Source organism: Xyrauchen texanus, chromosome 1 (genome assembly GCF_025860055.1).
Source record: "Xyrauchen texanus isolate HMW12.3.18 chromosome 1, RBS_HiC_50CHRs, whole genome shotgun sequence".
NCBI classification, from domain to species: domain Eukaryota; kingdom Metazoa; phylum Chordata; class Actinopteri; order Cypriniformes; family Catostomidae; genus Xyrauchen; species Xyrauchen texanus.
This window is the reverse complement of record NC_068276.1, coordinates 35,132,872-35,158,163: the sequence shown is the minus strand read 5'-3', so window position 1 is coordinate 35,158,163 and position 25,292 is coordinate 35,132,872. Positions and strand designations below refer to the sequence as shown.

The following is a 25,292-nucleotide window of genomic DNA, read 5'->3' as shown; positions in this document are numbered from 1 at the left end:
GATTGTCTATAGACCTGTCTGAGGAGAAATAATTTTCATCTAGATGTTTGGGTTATTTTAAAGTTTTTCTTGATTTGCCTTATTAGTGTTTATTAATTAGTAAATTCAGAATTATGACGTTCTACGTGAATTTTATATAAATAAAATATCGTAATTATTTTAATTCTCAATATATCGATATGTTTTTAGGTGCCTCAGATAGAATTTGCCAAGTGATGAATTAAATATTGGTCAGACGTGACCCACAGTAATTATGCTGTAATGTTACGTAACAGAAACGCAAACGTGCGCTCTTGCGTAACACTCGCTGTAAGCGCGCCCCAGCGTTTGCTCGCTCCCGCCAGTCCGCGCATGCGTAGTACGCGGTCCACCATTGAAACTACACACGACCTGAGAAACGGGTCAGTAGACAGACGACAGTTACGTTTCTCCATTCCCCGAGCCCTCAAGTTTGAAGGTTGCCTTTTTTTAAAGGAACATATTTTTTACAGCTTGTTTTTATCGCTGACACCGCTATTTTTTCTGACTCGAGACACGTCGATGGACCCGCACAGTCTTGCGCGAATATTTTAGTAGTTGTCCAGGTCGAACGGAGCGCGTGTGTCCCTCTGCTCAAAGCGGGTGAAGCGAACCGAGCCTGGCTCTGCTCTTGGGGCCGGTGTGTCAGCGGCAGCTCCGCGTTTGATGGATCCAAGAATCGCTTGGTTTCAGCCAGAGCAGCGCGGACCCGCCAACAACCTGTGGATGCACATCTGGGAAACGACACAGACGCTGGGAAACCCCTATAACAACAACTGCAACACAGCCAGTGCCAAACTGACAAACAGCAGCAGTAGCGATCCCAAGGACCATCAGGAGATGTCCAGATCCAAACCCGACAGTGAGGTCGCCGAACAGCAGGACTTCATCCCGCTTGAAACCCTTAACAACAATAACAGCTGCCGGGTGGGCAATGGTGTTGGCGGAGGGGGTCAACTGGGTGGCACTGGGGTCGCAGGAGTGGGCAGAGGGTACCCACACAAGAGGAAAAGAGACAACAAGGCGAGTACCTACGGCTTTAACAGGAGTCTGCTGCCGACAACGGGCTCACAGGAGATCTTTTCGGGCACGCCGTGGAAGAGCAGAAACTACGAGGGCATTGTGGGGTGAGTCCAGAAATGAGTTTGACAATGACATGTGTGGGTGTGTTTGATAACCTCAGAGCCATGCAGGGCCCTGTTGTTTGCTCGGAACAAAGGTCATGATTCAGTTGGCTGTGGTTAGTGAGCAGACACGATCTTCACCTTCACTTGGATCACGATCTTCACCTTCTCATCAATATAGTATTTACTTTTAAACGTTTAATGAGCTGAATAAAAAGGCTATGTAATAATCGATTCACTTACATAACTGTCTGGAACTCGCAGGTTTGACATCCGAGGCGTTTCTTCACCATATTTGGCGTGTCTACAGTATCCTCTCAATCCTTCCATTTAAATGACCAGCGCTGGCTTGCCTGCTGCTCAAGTGACGTTTCTCTAGCTGAATCCAAAAACCACCAGTAGTACAAACAATCTGAAACTCGGAAAGTCCTGCTAGGTTTCACTGCTGCTTAATGATGTGTTATAACTCCCTCAAGTGTCACTCGATTTGGCGAAACTGCACACTTACATTAATGTACCATCGTAACCAGTTTTCATTCAAATACCATAGGCACTACAGTTATTAAAGTAATAATTTGAAAGGGTGTAATACAAGGTAAGCTCAATAGACAGCATTTGTGGCATAATGCTGATTACCACAAAAATTTCGACTCATCCCTCCTTTAATTAAGCAAAAAATATGTGTTACAGTGAGGCACTTACAATGGAAGTGAATCGGGCCAATTTTTAGAGTGTTTAAATTCAGAATTGTGAAGCTTGAACTTTCATGAAACCACTTACATTAATTCTCTTGATAAAACGTGTGCATTATTGGATCGTCTTTCGGATGGATATGAGTTGTAAAGTTTCTGTCATGGTTATTTTTATATGTCATTAGTGCCTGTTCTCACAGATCAGGCACCTATGATCACACACACAGAGGTGGGTAGAGAAGCCAAAAGCTGTACTCAAGTAAATGTACAATTACTTAAAAATTATAATTACTCATGTAGAATTAAACGTACTAACATAAATAATTACTTGAGTAAGAAAGTATCCAATTAAAAGAGTACTCAAGTAGTAACTCGTTACTTTCACAAATGACATAATGGACGTTTACTACATTATACACATTTAACATCTATTACAGAATTATTATTATTATTATTATTATTAATGGAAATTCTGTCATCATTCACCATCATGTTATTCCAAACCTGTATGACTTTCTTCCATGCAACACAATAAGGAGATTTTAGACAGAATGTTTGCCTGAGTCACTATTTACTTTCAGTGAATGTTTATATATATATATTTATTTATTTTTTGAAAGTGAATGGTGACTGAGACTGTCACACTCTAACATTCTGTCTAACATATTTTGTGTTCCACATAATACAAACCCTCCCAATGGTTTGGAACAACATGAGGGGTAGAGAAATCATAAGATATTATTAATGGCTGAGCTATCACTTTAAAGATATAGTTAACCCAAAAATGAAAATCCTCTAGTCATTTACTCAACCTCATGCCATCCCAGATGTGTATTACTTTTCTTTCTTCTACAGAACACAAATTCAGATTTAAAAAAAAATATTTTTGCTCTGTACGCCAACAATTTGATGCTCCAAAAAGCACATAAAGGCAGTATAAAAGTAATCCATAAGACTCCAGTGGTTAAATCCATGTCTTCAGAAGTGATATGAAAGGTGTGGGTGAGAAACGGATCAATATTTGTAATTTTTTGATGGAGGGTGATATGCAGAGAAGCATGTGACTGAACAAAAACACAAGAAGAAAGAGAAAGTGATCTGTTTCTCATCCCCACCTATCACATCACTTCTGAATATACTGATTTAACCACTGGAGTCTTATGGATTATTTTGATGCTGACTTATGTTTGTTTGTTTAGCTTTAAAATGTTGCCACCCATTCAGTTGCATTGTATGGACCTACAGAGCTGAAAAATTATTCTAAAAAATCTTAATTTAAGTTCAGCAGAAAAAGAAAGTCATACACATCAGGGGTTGCATGAGGGTGAGTAAATAATGAGAATTTAAATTTTTGGGTGACCTAACCTTTTAAGGGCTCTTGTCAGATCTGGATGAATTTATCAATAAGAAGAGAGGTTTGGAAACATTTCTTGTAATTATTAAAGTGAAAACTTGAAAATGTCCCACAAGGACATTATATATAATGCTGAAATAGAAACCAAAGCAAGATAATGCTTTATTAATGCCTTCTTTCACTATTTCATAGCTTTTAAAGTCCTGTGTGGATTCTTACTTCAGTGTAGTCACAGTTTACAGTGTCATAAGTATTTAGATCATTAGTTCTGTAAAGCATTACCGCCGTTTTCTAAATGCTCAAACAGCCCGTCTGGCACTAAATGCAGCCTACGTAGGGCACCAACTCCGGTCGCAAAACATTTGCTGTGTTTGAAACCGCCCTCTGTCAACTATATAGTGCACTATTTCAGGTGTCTGCCATTTTGTAGGAGTGTCTGAATTCTGAGTGAGCCACTTGTTCCTTACTTTTGTCCACTCATTCTTACCCACAATTTACTCTAACTTCAAGTGTACATTTGATGTAAACTCGACAATGGTTAATTTCCCACAATCCACCACGGGGAAGACGTACGAGCTAGGAGTTTTATTGCTTCCTTCACTCCTGCAATGTTTTATTTAATGCTGAATGTAGTAAATACATTTTTGACAAATCATTACTGGATTAAAATAACAAATAACATATAGAGAGACAAAACATACAGATACATTTTCAAATGTTCTCTTTATTTGATCAAATGTGTTTACTCTTTATATTAACACACAGTATATATTAAAAATGACAAACAAAATGAAGATTTATTGTATTCATATATTATATAATAAGAATAACAAGGCCCAAGTATTTTAAAATTCATATGTGATGTTATTTCTGTGACAGTCCCAGAGCTCCGACACTCTGTGATACATCAGCGTCTGAATTCACTAATTTAGTTCACTTACTGCTGAGAGTGCACTAACTTCCACTCACTATACAAGGTTGGGTGTGTTACTTTTTAAATGTATTCCACTACAGATTACAGAATACATGCTGTAAAATGTAATTTGTAATGTATTCCATTAGATTACTCAAGGTCAGTAACATATTCTAAATACTTTGGATTATTTCTTCAGCACTGGTAGATTTTTTTTAACTTGTTTTGACTATAAAGACAAAATACACATGTTAAAAATACATTCTCTGAAAAAACGAAATCCTTTAGTTTCTAAAACAAGATAAATAAAATGTTTTAAGGATTTTTTGATATTTTTACAGGAAAACAATACAAAAATTATCATCAAGAATATGTATTTTGCCCTAAAATCAATGGTTTTACTAAAAAAAAAAAAATATGATCCAACGTGAATTCTCTTGATAAATAAGTATGATCGTGCCTGGTAACATGTGCATGTAAAGTGGCTAGAAATAACATTTTAGCTTAGCGTAAAGCTGACAGTTTACTCAAAGATTATTTCTATTTCTTCTGCTCCAAACTTACTTCAAACATACTCCTCTGTCTGCTCGTATGAATGTGACACATCATAAGAAAGTGTTTCACTGTTGCTCAAATACACTTTGGATCGCATCATTTATAGGTATAAATGTTTTGCATCTAAAAGGACTAAATATTAAATGAAACAAATGACAATAAAATTTTAAGTAATCTGTTCATTTATCTAATTAATTTTTGAATGTTACTGTATTCTAAATACCAATTATTTAAATTGTAATTGTAGTGGAATACAGTTACTTATATTTTGTATTTTAAATACGTATTCCCTTTACATGTATTTTGTTTCTCCCCAATCCTGTCAATATATAGATAACAGTGAATGAGTGAACGATTGCGGACACAGCCACTCTCTTCACCATACGATCGCCACACGTCTCACACGCGCCCCACACACCTCACTGTGCACGCGCAGAAATGCTGTCTGTTCACGCTCCAGTTGTCGATTACGTGAATGGCAGTGATTTACACTTAACTTGGATGTTTACATGGATTTATACAGTTAATCCACCTGAAGTAGCTGCGATAGTTTCCAGTACCCCGCAAGTGCACGGAGTAAATGCATAAATACTGCTTATATATTGCTGCACTGGTTTAAAAATGTACACTTAAAAACTGATGTCATAAGAGCCCAGTTACAGAATCACCCTGAAAATGACCATCTCATTACACGGAAAAGCCCGCGTTAGGATTAGAGCCATTGCTGCCTTAAATTGGAGCTGTGATTTTAACCTTGAAATATCAGCTTGTCTTGGTGTTAAATGAAGGCAATGTATGACGAAACTATAATTTTTTTCACTGTGAGGAGGTAAACTTTTTCGTAATCTACCTCGAAAAAAGAAAGTGAAATGTTAAAATGTGCCCCACTGGCAGATGAGGGGCACATTGTAAAATGACCATATAACAGCTTGAAATCCCCCTCTAACTGTATCTGATCTAATTAAAAATCCCAGAAGATAAACAAAATTTTCATGTCAATAAAAGCCATTTATTAACTTTGTCATATATAATATAGCAATCATTTTGACACTTGACAATAAATACACAATAAAGCCACAGCATTGACTGAAATAATGCATGGATTGATGACAAAACACAGGCACACTCCCGCACATGTGCATTAAGGGAATATGTAAATTACATATCTGACTGCATGGAATTGTATATATCCATCCATCCATCTTCAACGGCTTATCTGAAGTCGGGTCGCGGGGACAGCTGCTCCAGCAGGGGGCCCCAAACTTCCCTATCCCGAGCCACATTAACCAGCTCTGACTGGGGGACCCCGAGGCGTTCCCAGGCCAGTGTGGAGATGTAATCTCTCCACTTAGTCCTGGGTCTTCCCCGAGGCCTCCTCCCAGCTGGACGTGCCTGAAACACCTCCCTAGGGAGGCGGCCAGGGGGCATCATTACCAGATGCCCAAACCACCTCAACTGACTCCTTTCAACGCAAAGGAGCAGCGGCTCTACTCTGAGTTCCTAACGGATGACTGAGCTCCTCACCCTATCTCTAAGGGAGAAGCCCGCCACCCTTCTGAGGAAGCCCATTTCGGCCGCTTGTACTCATGACCTAGTTCTTTCGGTCATTACCCAACCTTCATGACCATAGGTGAGGGTAGGAACAAAAATTGACCGGTAGATCGAGAGCTTTGCCTTTCGGCTCAGCTCTCTTTTCGTGACAACGGTGCGATAGAGTGAGTGCAATACCGCCCCTGCTGCCCCGATTCCCCGGCCAACCTCCCGCTCCATTGTCCCCTCACTCGTGAACAAGACCCCGAGGTACTTGAACTCCTTCACTTGGGGCAAAACCTCATTCCCTTGTATTTGGGGAATTGTATATAATTTTTTGTAATTGGGGCACTGGGATTTAAACCTGGCTGGTCACTTCTGTTGACTATCTGAGAGGTAAAAGACTATGTAAGATGCTAGATAAAGTTTGGAGGTTAAAATGATACCAAGTTTGCCTCATTTTAAATAAACCGTAAAAACAGAGATGAAAATTTACTTTCATGTGAATTTTTGCTATTGCTACTTTAAAATGAACTTTTGCAGATATCTTCAAATTTATTTTTATTTTTTTCCTCGATTTCTTTTATCTACACAGTGTTATGTCAACAAGTAAACAAAGTTTCATCTTATCAGCATTTGTCGAAATGTTTAAACTACGTGTGTTACAACTAGCCCTGCGTTAGTTTGTGCCCTGCACTCCCCTACTTCAAATTGTTAGTGCCTCATTGTAACAGATTTTTGCTTCAAAAAATCTAATGAATAGTGTATTTCAAAAAGGCTAACCTCCCTAATGCTCTTGAGTTATTGGCCATTATGTACTATATTACACATTGAGTGAATCCATTGTTGCCTGCATTACTTAATTCATTGAGACTTTTCTCAGATGATAATCTTCTGTGCTGTGTGAAATATTGTGCATTATGCACGTCACATGGTTGCTGAACTATTGGTGCCTCCCTGATGAATACTTCCTCCTAGTCATTCAGTTAGTCAGTAATTTACACCATGCAATTCACACTCCGGTTACTCTTGAGTATGCAAAGATCACAAGTCATGCTTGTGGCTCATGTTAAGCCCTAAATTAGCTTTACTGTTACTTTTTCAGACTGCCCTCCAAATGTTGGTTTGTAAAGAATATAATAGCTTTGTTTTTAACTGTAGACTTATCTCTGACCAAAGGTGTTAAATTATATTTATTGTAGGAGATGTCCATATGATCATCCTCCAGTTTAACAGCTCTAAATGTTATAATGTTAAACTGTATGTGGTACCAGTTGAAACAATGTGTGTGGAATGGACGTTCTGTTGTGGCGTGGTGTTAGAGTTGGGTGTAGTGGGTGGGGTGGTGGTTTGGGAAGTTTTTGTAAGTGCAGATGGCCCTATTTCTGTGATGTGTAGCAACTTGTGAAGCCCAGAGCAAAGTACACTTCAGTCAAGCCTTATCCTCATTTATAGTAATGTTAACAGAGTGTTTGCATAAGAGCATTCCTTTGTGATTACTCTAATATTGTATTCCTCACCTTACAGACCTTCTAACCTGACCCTGGTTTTCAGCTCCTCTTATGAATGAGTTCCTCAGCTCCGTCTTTTAGATGTGTGTCAAAATATGCAGTTTTGCATACAGATCAGCACACACAAAAGCTTTGTATTCAGATGCCTTTAATGTTTTTATCTTGTTCTGCAGGGGATCATTTATTGTTGGTTTTAGACCATATGTGTGCTTTCTTCCTACAGCACACAATATTTCTAACCTACATCATACACTGATCAGCGACAACATTAAAACCACCTGTCTAATATTGTGTAGGTTCCTCTCGTTCCACCAAAACCGCATCAACCCACTTCTTAGAATAACATTCTGAGCTGCTATTCTCGTCACCATAATTGTACAGGGCAATTATCTGAGTTACCGTAGACTTTGAACCAGTATGGCCATTCTCTGTTGTCCTCTCTAATCAACAAGGTGTTTCCGTCAGCAGAACTACCACTTACTGGATGTTTTTTGTTTTTAGCAATCATCCTTGCAATTATCCAATCAGCCAATCATGTGGCAGCAGTGCATAAAATTATTCAGATACGGGTCAGGAACTTCAGTTATTGTTCACATGTTTGCATTATTGGTGCCAGACGGGCTGGTTTGAGTATTTCTGTAATTGCTGATATCCTGGGATTTTCACTCAGTCTCTGAATGGTGCCAAAAAAAAACAAAAAAAAAAACATCGTGAGTGGCAGTTCTATGGATGGAAATGCCTTGTTGATTAGAGTGGTCAACAGAGAATGGCCAGACTGGTTTAAACTGACGAAATCTATGATAACTCGGATAACCGAGCTGCACATTTGTGGTGAGAAGAATATAATCTCAGAATGCTATTCTGAGATGCGGGTTGGCGCTGTTTTGGTGACACGAGGGGGACCTACACAATATCTCTCGTCGCAGGCTTAAATAGCCTGATAAGGGTAAGCAGCAATATTTTGGGGTGTGAGAGTTTGCTGTGAGCCAGAGGTGTTAAGGCCAAAGTTTACATTCTGATCACTCCGTGCACAGTAAGCTTGACATACATTTCATCATAATCCATTCCACGTGGCCTGACCGTGTGCCGGCCAGATATTTCTTGAATCACGGATGTGGTCTTTGTCTGTGCGCATTGTTGGTGCATGTGCCGGCCACAGATTTTAAGAGTATCACAAAGAAGTTGTAGTGGGTATGCGTAAAATGCATTAATTTTCGCTTGTGGATAGAAGATTATACTCATGGCAACGTGGTCGACCAGGTGTAAGGCGATCTGGAACACGCAAAAATGAACTATACCCGGGCCTTTGCTGTGCCAGACTGCACCCCCACTTAGTAAGTCATCATTGGGGCAGTTCCCTGGATGTCATGGGTCTTTCAAGATGAACATTTGTGTTGTTGTGCACAAGCGCCATCAGATTGTGTATTGCTCATGTTACTTTTGCCTGTTCTTAGACTAATGGAAGTGGGATTTGAATCTGCATTCTTACATTTTAAAGTCAAGAAATGGTTGACTTTCATTATTTTCTCTCATTCATCTTAATATTGCCAGGTCAAAGTGCTGATCTGCTACAGCCTTCTTAATAGAGAATGAACAGCATGCCAAGGAAAGAACAAAGAATATTCATATTTGTGCACACCAGATTGTTTAAGTCACCATAAAAAATTACGCTAAAGCTTGCCACAATTTGAAACAGAATAACGTGTAGATGTGAATCACATCAAATAACACTTATTATCTTAGAAAGCTCCCCTCATAAAGATAAAATGTTTTGGCAAATCTTCCACCTGGCAAACTGTTGAAATGGAATACAAATGAAACAGATAAATGGGACTTAAGTTGTACAGATAGCATATCCACACACATGCAACTGTCCCTGATAAGAAAGATGTTAGGCTAACTTCTATTTGTACACACCATGCCTCAGGAATGTTATAGGTAATATTTCTTCTGGAAAATTCTTTACTTCTGTGCTAGTGATCCAGTTTAAACTAGGGATGCCCTCTGATGGTGGGTGTGATCACATTAGGGATAATTAGCTGAGCCAGGACAAACTGTACATTGCTTTGTTTCATACAGATTACATTGCAGGAGAATATTTGTTTTAAATTTGAATTGTTTTATTTAAAAGTAGACATTTTAAGCTTTCTTTAGACATATGTTTCATGTATGTGTGAGAAGTATTCGCGAAGTTTCAGTTCATTTTTGTGACATGTTTCAGAAATATGCTCGTGCTGAAAACTCACCCTTTTTATTTTCTTAATTTTACAAACGCAGAAGACTTTGTTGTTATTGTGAGTGTACAAAAATAAAAGTAGACCCTTTATAGTCTCTAATGATGTCTTATACTTAGCTGTATGCCCCAAAATGACGGAGAATTTTATGTTAATTCCGCTTTAATGACAAAAAAATCCAGCAGGACGCGCCGGCGCTTCTGTCGACCCCAGAGGGTTAACAATAGATGACATCAAGAGTATAAAGACTAATAATAACAACAACAGCTGTAACTTTTTACCTTTTAGGCTAATTGACCAAAATACAGATTACATTATCAACTACATGACTGACAACAGGCTTATTGCTTTGTCACCAAGATTCAATTGTACTCACAAGTTTGCACATTGGGAGCACAGTTCTATATGGGTGTTACTTTGTCATGGTGAAGGATCTGAATGTTCTATTAGTATAATTTCATTCAGTATTTGTTAAATCGCTAAGAACATTTTTTGTTAACAAAGACAGCACAGGGCACATTGTACATTATTTCTACCTATGATTAAATCAGGAAGATTGTGATCTCAACATTTAAGTGTGTCAGGTGTACTATGATTCAGGCAACCCATGGCAGCAGTGAAAACTGATTTGTGTTACATGCCTCACAGTGAAGGTTTTCCTAGTGACAGAGTCTGCTCACTGATTGGTTGGCAGCGGGAGTAAACTGCATGTTGCTGGTGATATTGGAGGACATGGCCAGCTAGCTGCTCTAGAGAATTGAAACTGATCTGAACAGCTTATACTGTGAAACGAAACTCAGACTCTGTATAACCTGTTTCCCACAGCCAGGCTGGACAACATTAAGGTCAAATATGCTTCTGGAACTGTAAAACAGGCCTGCTGGGAGATACTGAAATCTAGTGGGAATGAGCACTCTTAAGATTGAGTGGCTACAGATTTTTGAACTTATCACCTTGCTTTAGTTTTGATCAGGCTTGGTTTGGCTGCTTCTGCTCACTCCTTTCTGTTTTTTTTATTTATTTATTTTTACTTGTGACTGTTTATAAAGTACAAATGGTGAGATCAAGAGGCCACTTAAACCATCTTTCCTAATACCTGTTTTATTTTTTTTTTCTCTGTTTTGGTTTATTTTGTTGTTTCTCAGAAGCGTAATGCATACTTTTAGATTGCCAAGTTTGATGAAGCAATGTAACTTTGTAAACATACACATAAATTAATGTAGACTTTTAACTTTGCAGGGCATAATAATGATTTGGACCTAAAAATAGGCCTATATATCTATGGAACCCATAAGATTTTCTGAAAAGTTGCATTCCCTTCTTCCATCCCTTGGTTTTACTACCCCAGGACAACCAGGTGCAAGAAAAGTTTTTACCCTCAGGCCATTTTCCACATGAACAATTAAACCATAGTGGAATAATGTATTTATGTCATGTAAATTAACTCCTGTTTAATTCAGTAACTGTACATACCCCTACCTTGCACATATATTACCACTTGCACATGTACATTCATCATTCTGTGTTATATGTCCTATTCTTTTTTTTATTTTTATGTTTATTTATACTACTACCATGTTATATTCTGTGTCTCACTGTAATGTTCTGTGTGCACTTACTTGCTTGTTTTTTCTATCACAAAAAGATATTCCTTAAGTACGTGAGCACATTTGGCAATAAAGCTAAATCTGATTCTACAGCAACCATAGTTCAGCTTTAATATTTGTTGTAAAACCTTAATCACAAAATTGACCATGCCTGTGTCTGTGTACTCGTTAGCAGTGTATTGATGTTGCAGTGGTGGCCGACTCTGATTAATGCTGTTAGACTGCCTTGAGTGTGCGAGTTCATGCCCAGGGCACTACTTTCTTGTGCTGCGTTCTCAGCACAGTCCGACATATACGCTATGATATATGACATATAAGTCAGACCCCAAGAGACCTGAGAGTGTGTGTGACTGTTTGTCTTTGTTTTGTGTATGTTCAAAGCTTTGCATGACAAATTTGTTTGTGCAATTTGGGTGACCGGATGTTCTAAGACTTTGTTTGACATAGAAAGAGTGTGTGTTTCCATTCACAGTTTCCTCTCAGATAAACACACAGCACAATTCCACAATTGGCACCAAAAAGTACTTATTCCAGTAAGTGAATGTCAGTTTAGGTCATCTGTATCAGCATTAGTAAAAGTTGTTATATTGGGTACATGGGATGGGACACTAGGACAGTTTTTTTTTTTTTAATGATTCCTGGCAATTGTTTTTCTTTTGAAGAGTGAGAAGCTCAATAGATTCTGTGTGGAAAAGGTCATTTAAACACCTTATTCAGCACAACTTAAAGCAGAACAAAATAAAAATGCATCCAGCCAACACTTGCTAGAAGTCAAATGTGGAGGACGGACAGGATTGGGAAAGAACAGGATACTTAGATGGGCCACTCTAGCAGTTAGTAAATGTAACTATAACCAAACCAGAAGATTCACTTAGTATAGGTGTGAATTTAGTGTCTAGTCACAGATTCTGTGTTCAACCTCATGACGTCACGAGGAATAACTTTAGTTCTTTTGATCAGCCATACAGCTGAATGTTGAAAGATTCTGCATGTTAACTTTATATAATGAGTGCATGTGCAGGAAGAAAGTCACTCTCTTTCTATCTCTCTTCTGCTTTCTATCTCTCTCTGCTGTCTTGTTTATCTCACTTCTTTCACCATACTTCATGTGATTACCATACCACGCAGCCATACTTTTTCAAGCACACTCAAGAACATGCACAGAATGATGCAGTGAAGCCACGTGCAGCAGCTATGTGTGCATGAGGCAGGATGGAGACCAGTTTTGCAATCATGTGTGGTTTGGCACCAGGTGACTTAATGTGATGGGGTGCTAGAAGTGGCAAAACAGAGAGAGTTGATAGCAGTTGCCAGAGTATTTAAAAAAAAAAACAACAGTGGAGTAATCTACCTAACATACTGATCTTCCATGCTGAAGATTATTTCAGTGAATTAATTCTGCTTCTCTAAGCAGCAGTATGCATGTATATTGTTTCTGTAAATGTATTACAAGAATGGTTTGATGAGGCTGCTATTGTTTGAATGTTGCATGCAGGTTGGAATGCACTTAGATTCCTGCATTGGGTTAAGTTGAATGTTGCATTTTTACCTGGTGTAACCAGCCACCATATGTTTATTGAAGTGGAACTTGTGTGTCACCAACCCTGAATGACAAAATGATATTTGATGGCAGCACAGTTGCATTAAACTAGTAAAACCATGAGGGACTTTGTGTGGATACATGTGGCTGTGCATGTCTTTGTGGCATCATGTAGGCTAGTTTCCCTTATCTTGGGCCCCATTTACACATTGGATTAACATGCATTTCATATCCGGATATTCTTTAGCTGGATTGCATTTACACCTTGCAGTCAAATCGTCTCCACTGTGATCGAATAGAGATCCAATCAAAATTACCTATGCAAAATGGAAGAAAATGCTTATGCACCTTAGCTAAATACGTTTAAACTCTGTTTTTCACAAATCCTGACATTTAATCATAGAAAAAAAAACCTGAATTAAGTCAGTTAGGATCATTACTTTATTTAATACATGAAATATCAGAATAATAGTAGAGAGAGTGATTTATTCAGCTTTTATTTCTTTCATCACATTCCCAGTGAATCAGAAGTTTACATACACTTTGTTAGTATTTGGTAGCATTGCCTTTAAATTGTTTAACTTGGGTTAAACATTTTGGGTAGGTTTCTACAAGCTTCTCACAGTAAGTTGTTGGAAATTTGGCCCATTCCTCCAGACTGAACTGGTGTGACTGAGTCAGGTTTGAAGGCCTCCTTGCTCGCACATGGTTTTTCAGTTCTCCCCACAAATGTTCTATCGTATTGAGGTCAGGTCTTTGTGATGGCCACTCTAATACTTTGACTTAGTTGTCCTTTAGCATTTTTGCCTCAACTTTGGAACTTCTCCTGCAGCAAAGCACCCCACAACATGATGCTGCCACCCCCATACTTCATGGTTGAGATGGTGTTCTTCGGCTTGCAAGGCTCACCCTTTTTCCTCCAAACATAACGATGGTCATTATGGTTAAAAGTTCATCAGACCAGAAGACATTTCTCCAAAAAGTAAGATCTTTGTCCCCATGTGCATTTGCAAACTATAGTCTGGCTTTTTATGGTGGTTATTGGGCAGTGGCTTCTTCCTTACTGAGCAGCCTTGTAGGTTATGTCGCTATATGTTTAGTTTTACTGTGGATATAGATACTTGTGTACCTGTTTCCTCCAGCAAATTTACAAGGTCCTTTGCTGTTGTTCTGGGATTGATTTTCACTTTTCGCACCAAACTGCATTCATCTCTAGGAGACAGAATGTATCTCCTTCCTGAGCGGTATGATAGCTGCGTGGTCCCATTGTGTTTATACTTGTTTACTATTTGTACAGATGAATGTGGTACCTTCGGGCATTTGGAAATTGCTCCCAAGGATGAACCAGACTTGTGGAGGTCCACAATTTTTTTTATGAGGTCTTGTCTGATTTCTTTTGATTGTCCCATGATGTCAAGCAAAGAGGCACTGAGTTTGAAGGTAAGCCTTAAAATACATCCACAGGTATACCTACAAGAAGCTAATTGCCTAAAGACTTTAATTTTCTAGATTTTTCCAAGCTGCTTAAAGGCAGTTAACTTGGTGTATGTAAACTTCTGACCCACTGGAACTATGATATAGTCTATAAAATTGTAAACAATCTGTCTGTAAACAATTGTTGGAAAAATTATTTGTGTCATTCACAAAGTAGATGTCCTAAACGACTTGCCAAAACTGGTTAAAAAAATGAGTTTTAATGACTTCAACCTAAGTGTAGGAAAACTTCTGACTTCAACTGTACATATTATATCAGAGTCTGTGGTAACTGAAAATTCTCTGTCTTTTTGCAAATTTTTAAAACATTGATGGCATTAAAATTCAAATGCTTTATAACACTTTATTTTCCTTTTGAAGTTTTTCCTTCATTGAATTTTTTTTTAAAAGGCCGCCAAAGCTAAATTGCGGGTCCCCGTAACGAATGCATTGATATTTTTTCACATGTTCAGTGCTTTGCTGAACGTGCTTCATCTGAAACGACTTGTTTCACGTGATCCGCATGAGTAGAACACAGGAGAGAGATGTGAACGAGTGGGGATTTGAGGAGAAACATAACATTCAAAGTGTATTTCAATGGAATAATTCATGGGATATTGTTCATGTAACAAGATTACAAGACAGCAGGGTCTGTTGTGTTGTGATGGCTGAATTAACAGAAAAAGGCAACACATAACACAGCTCTTGAAAAACAGATGACTGTAATGTAACCTCATCACATAATTAATTACTTATGTACTTGTATTCGGGTAACAAAACACATTTGCATTTACACCTTTTTTGAATGTGGTCAGAATCCATTCATGACCACCTCCAAATGTGGTTTCAGTGATCACGATCCGATCACAATGCATCTTGAGTGCATTTACAACTGTCATTTAATGTGGTCAAGTGTGATCCAATTGGATCACAGAAAATGCTAGTTAATGTCAGGTATAAAGGGTGCCTTAGTGTTTAAACTTACTTCAACTCAGGTCAACTAAAAATAGCATTTGTTGTACAAATGAAAGGGCATTGTTGATAATTTCTTTAATTTCCTTTTGCAACTTAGAGATTCTGTTCCTTTCATTTCTCCCTCTCTCCCCAGGTTGCATGAGGAGATAAAGGACTTTTATGAGTACATTTCTCCTCGTCCAGAGGAGGAGCGAATGAGGCTGGAGGTGGTGGCCAGAATCGAGAGGGTCATCATTGACCTGTGGCCCAATGCTGAGGTTAGTTTTACTCACATACACACAGATTGATTAGTTAACCTGGATGTCCATTTTAATTAATGCTCATGATTCCCATCTCTAAATGATTACATGAAGTTTTTATGATATTCATATTCTTGGATATTTGGATAATGTGACTCAAATTATGGTGCGTGACCATGATTAATAAAATTTTCAGATTCTCAGCTTACCTGTATAATAAATCAGGAGTGGATTTGTTCTTTCAAAAGTTACAGCAGTGCCATGCACATGCAGATGAAAGAGCATAGCTCTAAATATAGTGCCTTGAAGGGACTCCTTTTCTAATCTTAAATTGTGACTGGGCCCAACCAGCAATGCATTACTGTGCTCTCTCTTTAGTCCTCTGAGGCGACTGATTCACCGGTAAATCAAAAAGGACATTTTAAATCGATTTCATAACACATTTGAATGTTTTTGTAAGACTGTAAAAATTGCATTGTTCAATCCAGCTATATAAATGTTTTTTTTTTTTTGTTTTGTTTTGTGGCTAATCATTTTAATTAATTTAGCCAATTGAAGCCTTCATGGTTTAAAATGAAATGTGCAGTGAACATTACAGTGAGGTAATGAGGTCTATTGATATCAGGATTGTCAGACAATTTTTCTAACTCTTAAAAAGAGAATTCCACCTCATAGCTGAAACCAGTGTACAGTAACATACTAAAGATCAGTGGACCCTCAATCACCCTCTCAGTATAACGCAGAGCAACTTCATGTGAATAGTGTGTGTCTGTGTAAGAAGATTGAGTAATTAAAAGTGCAAGAAGAGGATTTACCTGCTATTTTTGAAACACACACACACTGTTGTAATCCTGTTGCTCTGACCCCCATCATCAGCAAATGCTTTGAGAGGTTAATCAGAGATTACATCTGCTCTGTTCTGCCCCCCTCTTTGGACCCATTGCAGTTTGCCTACCGCAACAACCGCTCCACTGATGATGCCATTGCATCTACAATACACACTGCTCTCTCCCATCTGGAAAAAAGGAACACATATGTGAGAATGCTGTTTGTAGACTACAGCTCAGCATTCAACACCATAGTGCCCTCCAAGCTTGATGAGAAACTCCGGGCTCTGGGCTTAAACAGCTCGCTGTGCAGCTGGATCCTGGATTTCCTGTCAGGCAGACGTCAGGTGGTTAGAATGGGCAGCAACACCTCCTCATCACTGACCCTCAACACTGGAGCCCCGCAGGGCTGTGTTCTCAGCCCACTCCTGTATTCCCTGTACACACATGACATCTCCAATGCCATAATTAAGTTTGCTGACGATACGACGGTGGTAGGTCTGATCACTGACAATGATGAAAGAGCCTACGGAGAGGAGGTGCACACTCTGACACGCTGGTGTCAAGAGCACAACCTCTCCCTCAACGTCAGTAAAACCAAGGAGCTTGTTGTGGACTTCAGGAAGAAAGACGGAGAACACAGCCCCATCACCATCAATGGAGCACCGGTGGAGAGAGTCAGCAGCTTCAAGTTCCTCGGTGTCCACATTACTGAGGAACTCACATGGTCCGTCCACACTGAGGCCGTTGTGAAGAAGGTTCACCAGCGCCTCCTCTTCCTGAGACGGCTGAGGAAGTTTGGAATGAACCACCACATCCTCACACGGTTCTACACCAGCACTGTAGAGAGCATCCTGACTGGCTGCATTACCACCTGGTACGGCAATAGCACTGCGCACAACTGCAAAGCCCTGCAAAGTGTGGTGCGAACTGCCAGGAACATCATCGGAGGTGAGCTTCCCTCCCTCCAGGACATATATACCAGGCGGTGTGTGAAAAAAGCTCGGAGGATCATCAGAGACTCCAGCCACCCGAGTCATGGTCTGTTCTCACTGCTACCATCAGGCAGGCGGTATCGCAGCATCAGGACCTGCACCAGCCGACTACATGATAGCTTTTTCCCCCAAGCAATCACACTGTTGAACACTTGATCTATCAGGATCAATAATCAGCACTGCACTTTATTAATCTATAATCTCACACTGGACTGTCAACATATTCTCCTCAATATACTACTTCATATACATATATATATATATATATATATATATATATATATTTCATATACTCCTTACTTATTGTATTGTATATTGTGTATTCTGTATTGTGTGTATTGTATATAATTATCGTGTTGTGTAAGTATGTGTACATTTGATATGTAAATTGTTTTGTGTAAGTATGTTGTTTATTGTAATTGGTATATGTCTCGTCACTGTCATGACTGCTATGTTGCTTGGAACTGCACACAAGAATTTCACCTACTGTTGCACTTGTGTACATGGTAGTGTGACAATAAAGTGATTTGATTTGATTTGATTGACACCACACACGCGCACACACGTGTACATCATTAAGCCCCTGTGAAACACTGATTGAATATGTGTTCTTGTTCAAAATTAGTATTTTCATCTATACATTTTGTGTTTTGAATTAAATTATAGGCATATTTGATTCTGATGCAATAAGCATGCACACAATTCTTAATTTTATTAATTTAGCAGATAAACTGCAGATCCACTCTATACTTGAAGGAATATTCAGGGTTAAATACAACTCTACCTCCATGAAAAGCATCTGTGACGTGGCGTTGATTTACCATTGAAAATAATAACCCCTCAATCAGTAAAAAAGAAAATGAATTGACAGAAAACTACTTGCTTTAGAAGTCTATGGGGTATGTTGTCGCATACTTCAATTCTGTCTGTAATAGAAGTGTAATTGTCGTCACGTTTTTTTGGTTTGTTTGTACAAATAGTGAGGTGATTTGAAGTTATCTCTTGGGCTTAACAAGTGTTTAATTCAGAATATTCCTTCAAGTCCAAGTGTATGATGTCAGTTATTTTTCTTGCACATATCACCAAGTCAGCACTTTCTCTCACATTTGTCTGTGATCATTAAGCCTCTCATTTGATCCCTTAAATAAATATGGAGGTCATTAGCCACAACCGACCAGAAACATCGCCAACAGTCTTTCTAAATGCTTGTGACATGAATGAGCATTTTAAGTGGAGAAATCTTCAAAGCCACACAAGTGATCTGATGTAAAGGATAAGATAAATGATCAATGAACACTCAGAGAAATAGAATGAAAGGATGAACGAATGGCTGTGGAGACCTGATCAATCGTGCATTTAAAAACTAATTCACATTATTTTACAGCCCTCTTACCAGAAAAAGCTGTTCCAGAATCTCATTAAATGACATTTAGGAATAGTTGTAGCTGTCAATCATCATTTGCATGCTTGCTTTCAAAGGCTTTACTATTGGTTTGGTTTTCGTAGCTGTAGATGTATTGGATGTCTTTGTTATAGTAGGTCGTCGTTCTCAACATATCCAATCGTAGTATGTTTGCAAGTAGTTATATTCAAGTGCACTTAGGCAGATAAAAAAAAAAAAAAACAATGTCTCACGGGAATTTTTTAATGTTTTAAATCTGAACGGGTTGGTTTCACAGGTGGATTGCTGTTGGGGGAGTTTGTGTCTAACCATTTTTTTTTTCTGTTGACAGGTTCAAATGTTTGGCAGCTTCAGCACAGGCTTGTATTTACCTACAAGGTAATGATTTGAGGAATTTTTGCACAACAACATCTAAATTATGTGTTGAATGGTTTAAGATGTAGTTGAAGGTGTGTGTATAAGAGTACTTTTGTTCCTTTGTCTGTATGTATGAGTGTGTTTGTGTTGAGGATTAAGACATGTAATGTTAGCTCCGTTTATCCTGCGATCAGAGTTTGCATTTTGTTTTTATATAAGAGCCTTTCACACGTCACTTGCGCCTGACATGCAGCATTTGTACACCATCTGGTTTACTGAACCATGGTTTAGTGGAATAAATCTGTCTGTGTACAGTTGTGCTAGTCTCTGAAACGGCTGAGCAAATACAACTCTGTTGTAACATACTCAAAGCTGTTTTTTTTTTGTTGTTTTTTTTTGGATGAGACAATTCTTAATTTAAGTCACAAAAACATCAACACATACTCGTTAGATTCAAAAATGTATGCATTTTTCTTTTATCAATTAAATCAGTTATTTGTGTGTTTGCTTAATGTTGATTCCAGTGATATAGACTTGGTGGTTTTTGGTAGCTGGGAGACTTTGCCTCTCTGGACTCTGGAAGAGGCACTACGCAAGAGAAAAGTCGCAGATGTGAACACTGTCAAAGTCCTGGATAAAGCAACGGTGTGGTCTTTAATGTGTTAATGTTAATATGTGGTGGGCATGCATAGGGTTTTTTTTTGTTGTTAGACACCTCTGCTTTTCTTTATTAATACTGTTTGTGCGTGCATAGGTCCCTATTATAAAACTGACAGACTCCCACACAGAGGTCAAAGTGGACATCAGCTTCAATGTAGAAAGTGCTGTGAAAGCTGCAAACCTTATCAAAGAATTCAAACAGGTGAGTGTGGGGTTATATTATGTTACACACCGAGAGGTTTTTCAGTGTAAATTGAAACAGAAATGCTGATTTTGAAAGAAGCTGTTTAGATTTTAGAAACCGTCATGTGAATCAAATGCATTAAATATTGACCAGGGCCACGGCATCCCATTACATAGACTATGTTGTGACTTGTTTTAACTTGTGTTTGTGTGTTTCAGCAATACCCTGTGTTACCATACCTGGTGCTGGTTTTGAAACAGTTTTTACTCCAGAGAGAGCTGAATGAAGTTTTCACCGGAGGAATTGGATCATACAGTTTATTCCTCATGGCTGTCAGCTTTTTACAGGTAACACACATTCACTCACATGAACACACACTCACAAGCCTCTTAATAAATAATAACATACATGCTGTTGCAAACACGTGTATACTTATTGCACATACAGTATGAATTAATTGAAATACATCCTCAACACTTTGGGAAAAGGAGGATGTAATACATTTCTTTGTGATCAACAGATCTTATAAATCTTTCTTTTCTGTTATCAATAATAGACCTTATTCACACTAGCGCCATCTTTGATTTTTAATGGGAATGACAACGAAGCTAAGAGGGATAGACTTACAGTCTCTTCAATGGCACAAATGGTATAAAGCTGCATAAAGCTCATAGATCACATCTGAGTTCCACAACTCATGTTGTCTGGAGTTCTTTGTATACTGAATGTTCTTGGACAGATATTTTATCAATGTTTTGTTCTACAGAATGATCCAAAAACACTTTAAACTGCAGTACAACCCATTGAAGACATGGTAAGTCTATCCCTCACAGCCTCGTAGTCATTCTCATTAAATAGCAAAGATGGCGCTATAAGGTGTATTTATGCCTCCGCAGATCAGGAAATCAGTGGTTTCATGATTATTATTTAAAGACTATGTACATTTGTAATGACTTTTTTTTCTAGATGCACTACCGAGAGGATGTGTGTAGTCATAACCCAAACCTGGGTGTGCTGCTGATTGAGTTTTTTGAGCTTTATGGTCGGCATTTTAACTACCTGAAGACGGGGATCAGGATCAAAGACGGTGGCTCATATGTGGCCAAAGATGAAGTGCAGAAAGGCATGCTGGATGGGTACAGACCTTCTATGCTTTACATTGAGGATCCTTTGCCACCAGGTACACACACAAAGATATTCATGTTCATTAAATGGCGGAGAAAGTCTGCTGAGCTTGATGCAGACCAACACTGTCTGTTTGTGTGTCTGTGTGCCACAGGCAACGATGTCGGGCGAAGTTCATATGGGGCGATGCAGGTGAAAGAGGCTTTTGATTACGCTTACATTGTCTTAAGTCACGCTGTGTCCCCAATTGCCAAGTATTACCCTAACAACAAGTCAGAGAGGTGAGACAAAGATACACGTAAAAGATATAAACTTGTTGTGAGAGTGTATGTACAACTTAAATTCCATTGTATCCTAACCTAAATGAAACTTTGCATAACACTAGTTATGTTTTTTTATGCTATGGACATGATTTTGTGTGGATTGTTAAGGAGAAGTTTGTTTTACTTCTCTAAGCTATCAGAATATGATGGAGACCCAGGGATGTGCTCTTTTGATTTGAGCCAGTAAGAAACCATCTAACAACTTCACAACAATGTGCTAATACATCCAAAAACTTTTAGCAACCACATGTTCGTCAAGTATTGCACAGGCAAGCACCACTGAAGTTTTCTTAAAAAATAAATAAATAGATTTGTTTCGATTTCTTTTCTTTCGCAGCATTCTGGGTAGAATAATCCGTGTCACTCAGGAAGTAGCGGAGTACCGTGACTGGATCAATGAACACTGGGGTCAGCAGAGCAACAGTGAGCCTGTCCTCAACTGTAATGAAATGAGAATAACTGTTTCCTGAGCTTATTTTGACATTTTTAAAGGTTAAATGAGTTGAGAAGGGATTCATTCTTAATTGTTTCTAGTTCTCTTAAAGATCTCTTGTGTATCTGAAGCTGAATGTCCGGTTTTACCTGTATAGGAAATGTTACACTGACCTCACTTGAGCCTAAGGAACTTGATGAGTGTAATAATAATGTTTCAGAGGAGGTTGTGATGCTTCCTCCAGTTCCCCGGAGCAAAGTGTCATCTAACTCCTCCTCTCCACCCCCATCTTCTCCTTCATCACCATCATCTTCCCAATCTTCAATGGCTTCCAGTTCAAGTGATGCAGTGAGTGGTCCATCCATTCTCATGCAGACACAGCTATTGCAATTTGAACCAGAAGCTTTTTGGACTGACCCAGAGTCATGTGTCATGATTGACTTTCTGCAGGACTCTGATGGAACACCCCATAAGACTGTGAAAGCTATGGCTGATTTGGGCTCCAGCTCTTACAGTGAGAATACTGAGAGGAATCTGTCCAATCACAGATCACAGAATCATTCGCTGACAATGCCCACCCCCACTAATAAGGGCAGTAAGGTATGAACCTGTTGGAAATTGTTATTATTCCATTTATGACAGAGTTGTATTGTTTCGGTATAAGTTTTATTGCAGATTATAATTTCCTAAAGAGAATTTCATGTTATGTGTTTTTTACCTGTTTTACCTAGAACCGACAGCGTGTAAAAAAAAGTGCTCAAGGGCCACAGAACAACCCCAACAAGATCCAGCAAAACAGCAAGCCTCATCATAAAGCCCATGTAAAGAGGAAACCTCAGCGTGAGGTAGCGCAGGAGGACCTGTGTAGATAGGGGGAGTTGTTCTTGCAGATTCACACCTGCTCTTACCGTCTTTGACCACAGAAGAGTGTTGGTGGAATCATTTATCTTTCCTGTCCCACAGATCAAGGGATGTGTGTGACTTTGTAGCCTGAAAAAGGAAAATAAAAAAAATGAAAATGGTGTGTAGTCCACATGTGTCAGAGTTAGGCCTGTACTACACTGGCTTCTGCACAGCTTCTGCTCAGCTTCTGCTCACTGCCCATAGGGGGAGCTGCACTTCTCTACTAAAGGGCTCCCCCTGGTGATGTGGATGACCAGAGAACGTAGGAGAGAGAATTTAACTTGAGCAATAGCTGAAGCCCTGGACTGATGCCTCACTGAGGAAAACTGTCATTACAGATGACTCGAATGATGAAAAAATAATTATATATTGAAAGTGCAAAGATTTGAAAGTGTCTAAAAACATGAAAATGTAATTATTACCACATAAATTATGCATGTTTTGATTTTGAAGAGTGGTTATTTTTGTCATGTACAGATTATACAAATATTTGTACAAGAAAAAAAGAACTAAAGCAAAAAAAATTATAATAATATATATATATATATCAAACATGAAAGGGGTTTCATAAGAGTTTTATTGTAATGTTCAAATTTCGCCTTGCTATAGATGTACACACAGTAACACTGCAGCTCCTCAAAGTTGTACAGGTTTGGGTTCAATTGTCAACACTTACCATGAGCCTTTTTTGTTATTTTTTTGTGTAATATTGTGGTTGGACAGCGGAGGTGTTTGAAAGAGAGAAAGAGAGTTAGCAGTAGACTCCACATACAGACATACTCTGTACGTGTGTGGATTGGAGTGCAAGTATGTGTGAGCGATTGTGCTTGCATGAATTTTGCTGTCTGTCAAAGAAAGGGGAAAGGTGTTTTGATGTTGAAATTTCAAGAACACTATCAACCTTACCATGTTTAAAAGATTACAGCTGTGGTTTTCAGGCTACTTCTCTTATTGATCAGTCCATTACAGAGGTTTTTATTATTATGTATTTTTAACAATGGTGAAAAACAAAACAATGACATTGGATGTCTATATGCATACTGTAGTGGCCAGATGTGTTTTATGTCCTATCCATGGGCTGAGTGGTAAAACATGATTGTTGGCTGTCATGTATGGTAATTAATATAATTATTTTATAATGTCAAATACCTTTTTATTTTTTGATAACTGTTGAGTGACCAAGTTTATTTTTTGTTTTCTTTGATTTTTGAAATCTGAAAGTTAAATTTAAGTGTGTGTGTGTGTGTGTGTGTGTGTGTGTGTGTGTATATGAGAGAGAGAGAGGTGCTCGCTAACAGCATTTGCCCCTACAGTCTGTTAAGGCTAAATGGGGGATCTTTGTCTTTGTATGAGAGAGAGAGAGAGAGTGTGTGTGAGAGGGAGAGAGTTTGTGTGTGTGAGAAAGAGAGAGAGAGTGTGTGTGTGTGTGAGAGAGAGAGAGAGAGAGAGAGTGTGTGTGTGTGTGAGAGATTTTTTTGTATCTTTTTCATTCCACTGCATCTTGGATGTATTTACATAAGAAGGCTTGTTCTCTAATGTTGCTGTTCATTAGATAAACACTAGGTGGTGGTGTCGTCTTGTGATTTTCCCTTTGACCCTTTTTTTTTGCCCAATAGTTTTGATATGCTCTCAGATCTCTCTACCTTAAGAGATGATGGTCTTTGAGGTCATATTTGTTACTCCACCTGTATTGTAGAGATTATATGATGATATTATGAAGTACAAAAGCTGGTAATATGTATGTATTAACCAGATGGCACCATTGGACTAGAGTTAAAGAGATGTTGAGACAAGAACATTTGGAGTGTCATCAGGGCCCTGTACAAGTTTACTTCACATGTATCCACTTTCAATCCATGCAATAAAAATTACAGCACAACTATCAATCATTGAGGTGTTAAATTTACTATTTTATAAAATATTGTTTAATAGGCTGCTATGGATGTTATACTGTTCTGAAGACAAATGTCATTGTGACACATTTTCTGTGTCTTGGCATAGCATAGTGTATAGCTGCTAGTTAAGCTAGCTGAATGCACATAGACAAGCCAAAAATGTGTTATTTATAATTAATGTAAACTTGTTATTTACAAACAATATCTTAATTTGGACAATATTGAAATGATCCCCCTGTCATGTCCCTTTATAGAACTTTGTTTGTAGCTACCAAGTGCAGAACAAAAATACTGTTACCCATTTTCAGCAGCATTACATGGACCGTACAAACATCTGATTCCTTCCAAATGGGAGGTATGAAATTGTTGATAATCTTGAACCAATAAATATCTGAGTCTAATTAGTTTTTTTTTGTAATTTTG

At 38.5% G+C, this 25,292-nt stretch overlaps 1 protein-coding gene across 2 annotated transcripts; it reads left to right on the top strand.

Moving 5' to 3' along the window:
* The first annotated feature begins 375 nt into the window (after window positions 1-375).
* On the top strand, window positions 376-24,860 carry LOC127644065 (terminal nucleotidyltransferase 4B-like). Of its 2 annotated transcripts, none has more exons than XM_052127086.1 (12): window positions 376-1,145; window positions 15,660-15,783; window positions 19,321-19,367; window positions 19,871-19,991; window positions 20,101-20,208; window positions 20,409-20,537; window positions 21,157-21,370; window positions 21,470-21,596; window positions 21,976-22,061; window positions 22,292-22,419; window positions 22,522-22,671; window positions 22,803-24,860. In XM_052127086.1, the coding sequence occupies exons 1-12, from the start codon at window positions 685-687 to the stop codon at window positions 22,941-22,943; spliced, it is 1,836 nt and encodes a 611-aa protein (XP_051983046.1). In that variant the 5' UTR covers window positions 376-684; the 3' UTR covers window positions 22,944-24,860. The 2 variants fall into 2 exon arrangements, with proteins under 2 accessions (XP_051983046.1, XP_051983038.1); XM_052127078.1 differs by having other exon boundaries at window positions 22,229-22,419.
* Window positions 24,861-25,292: the final 432 nt, after the last annotated feature.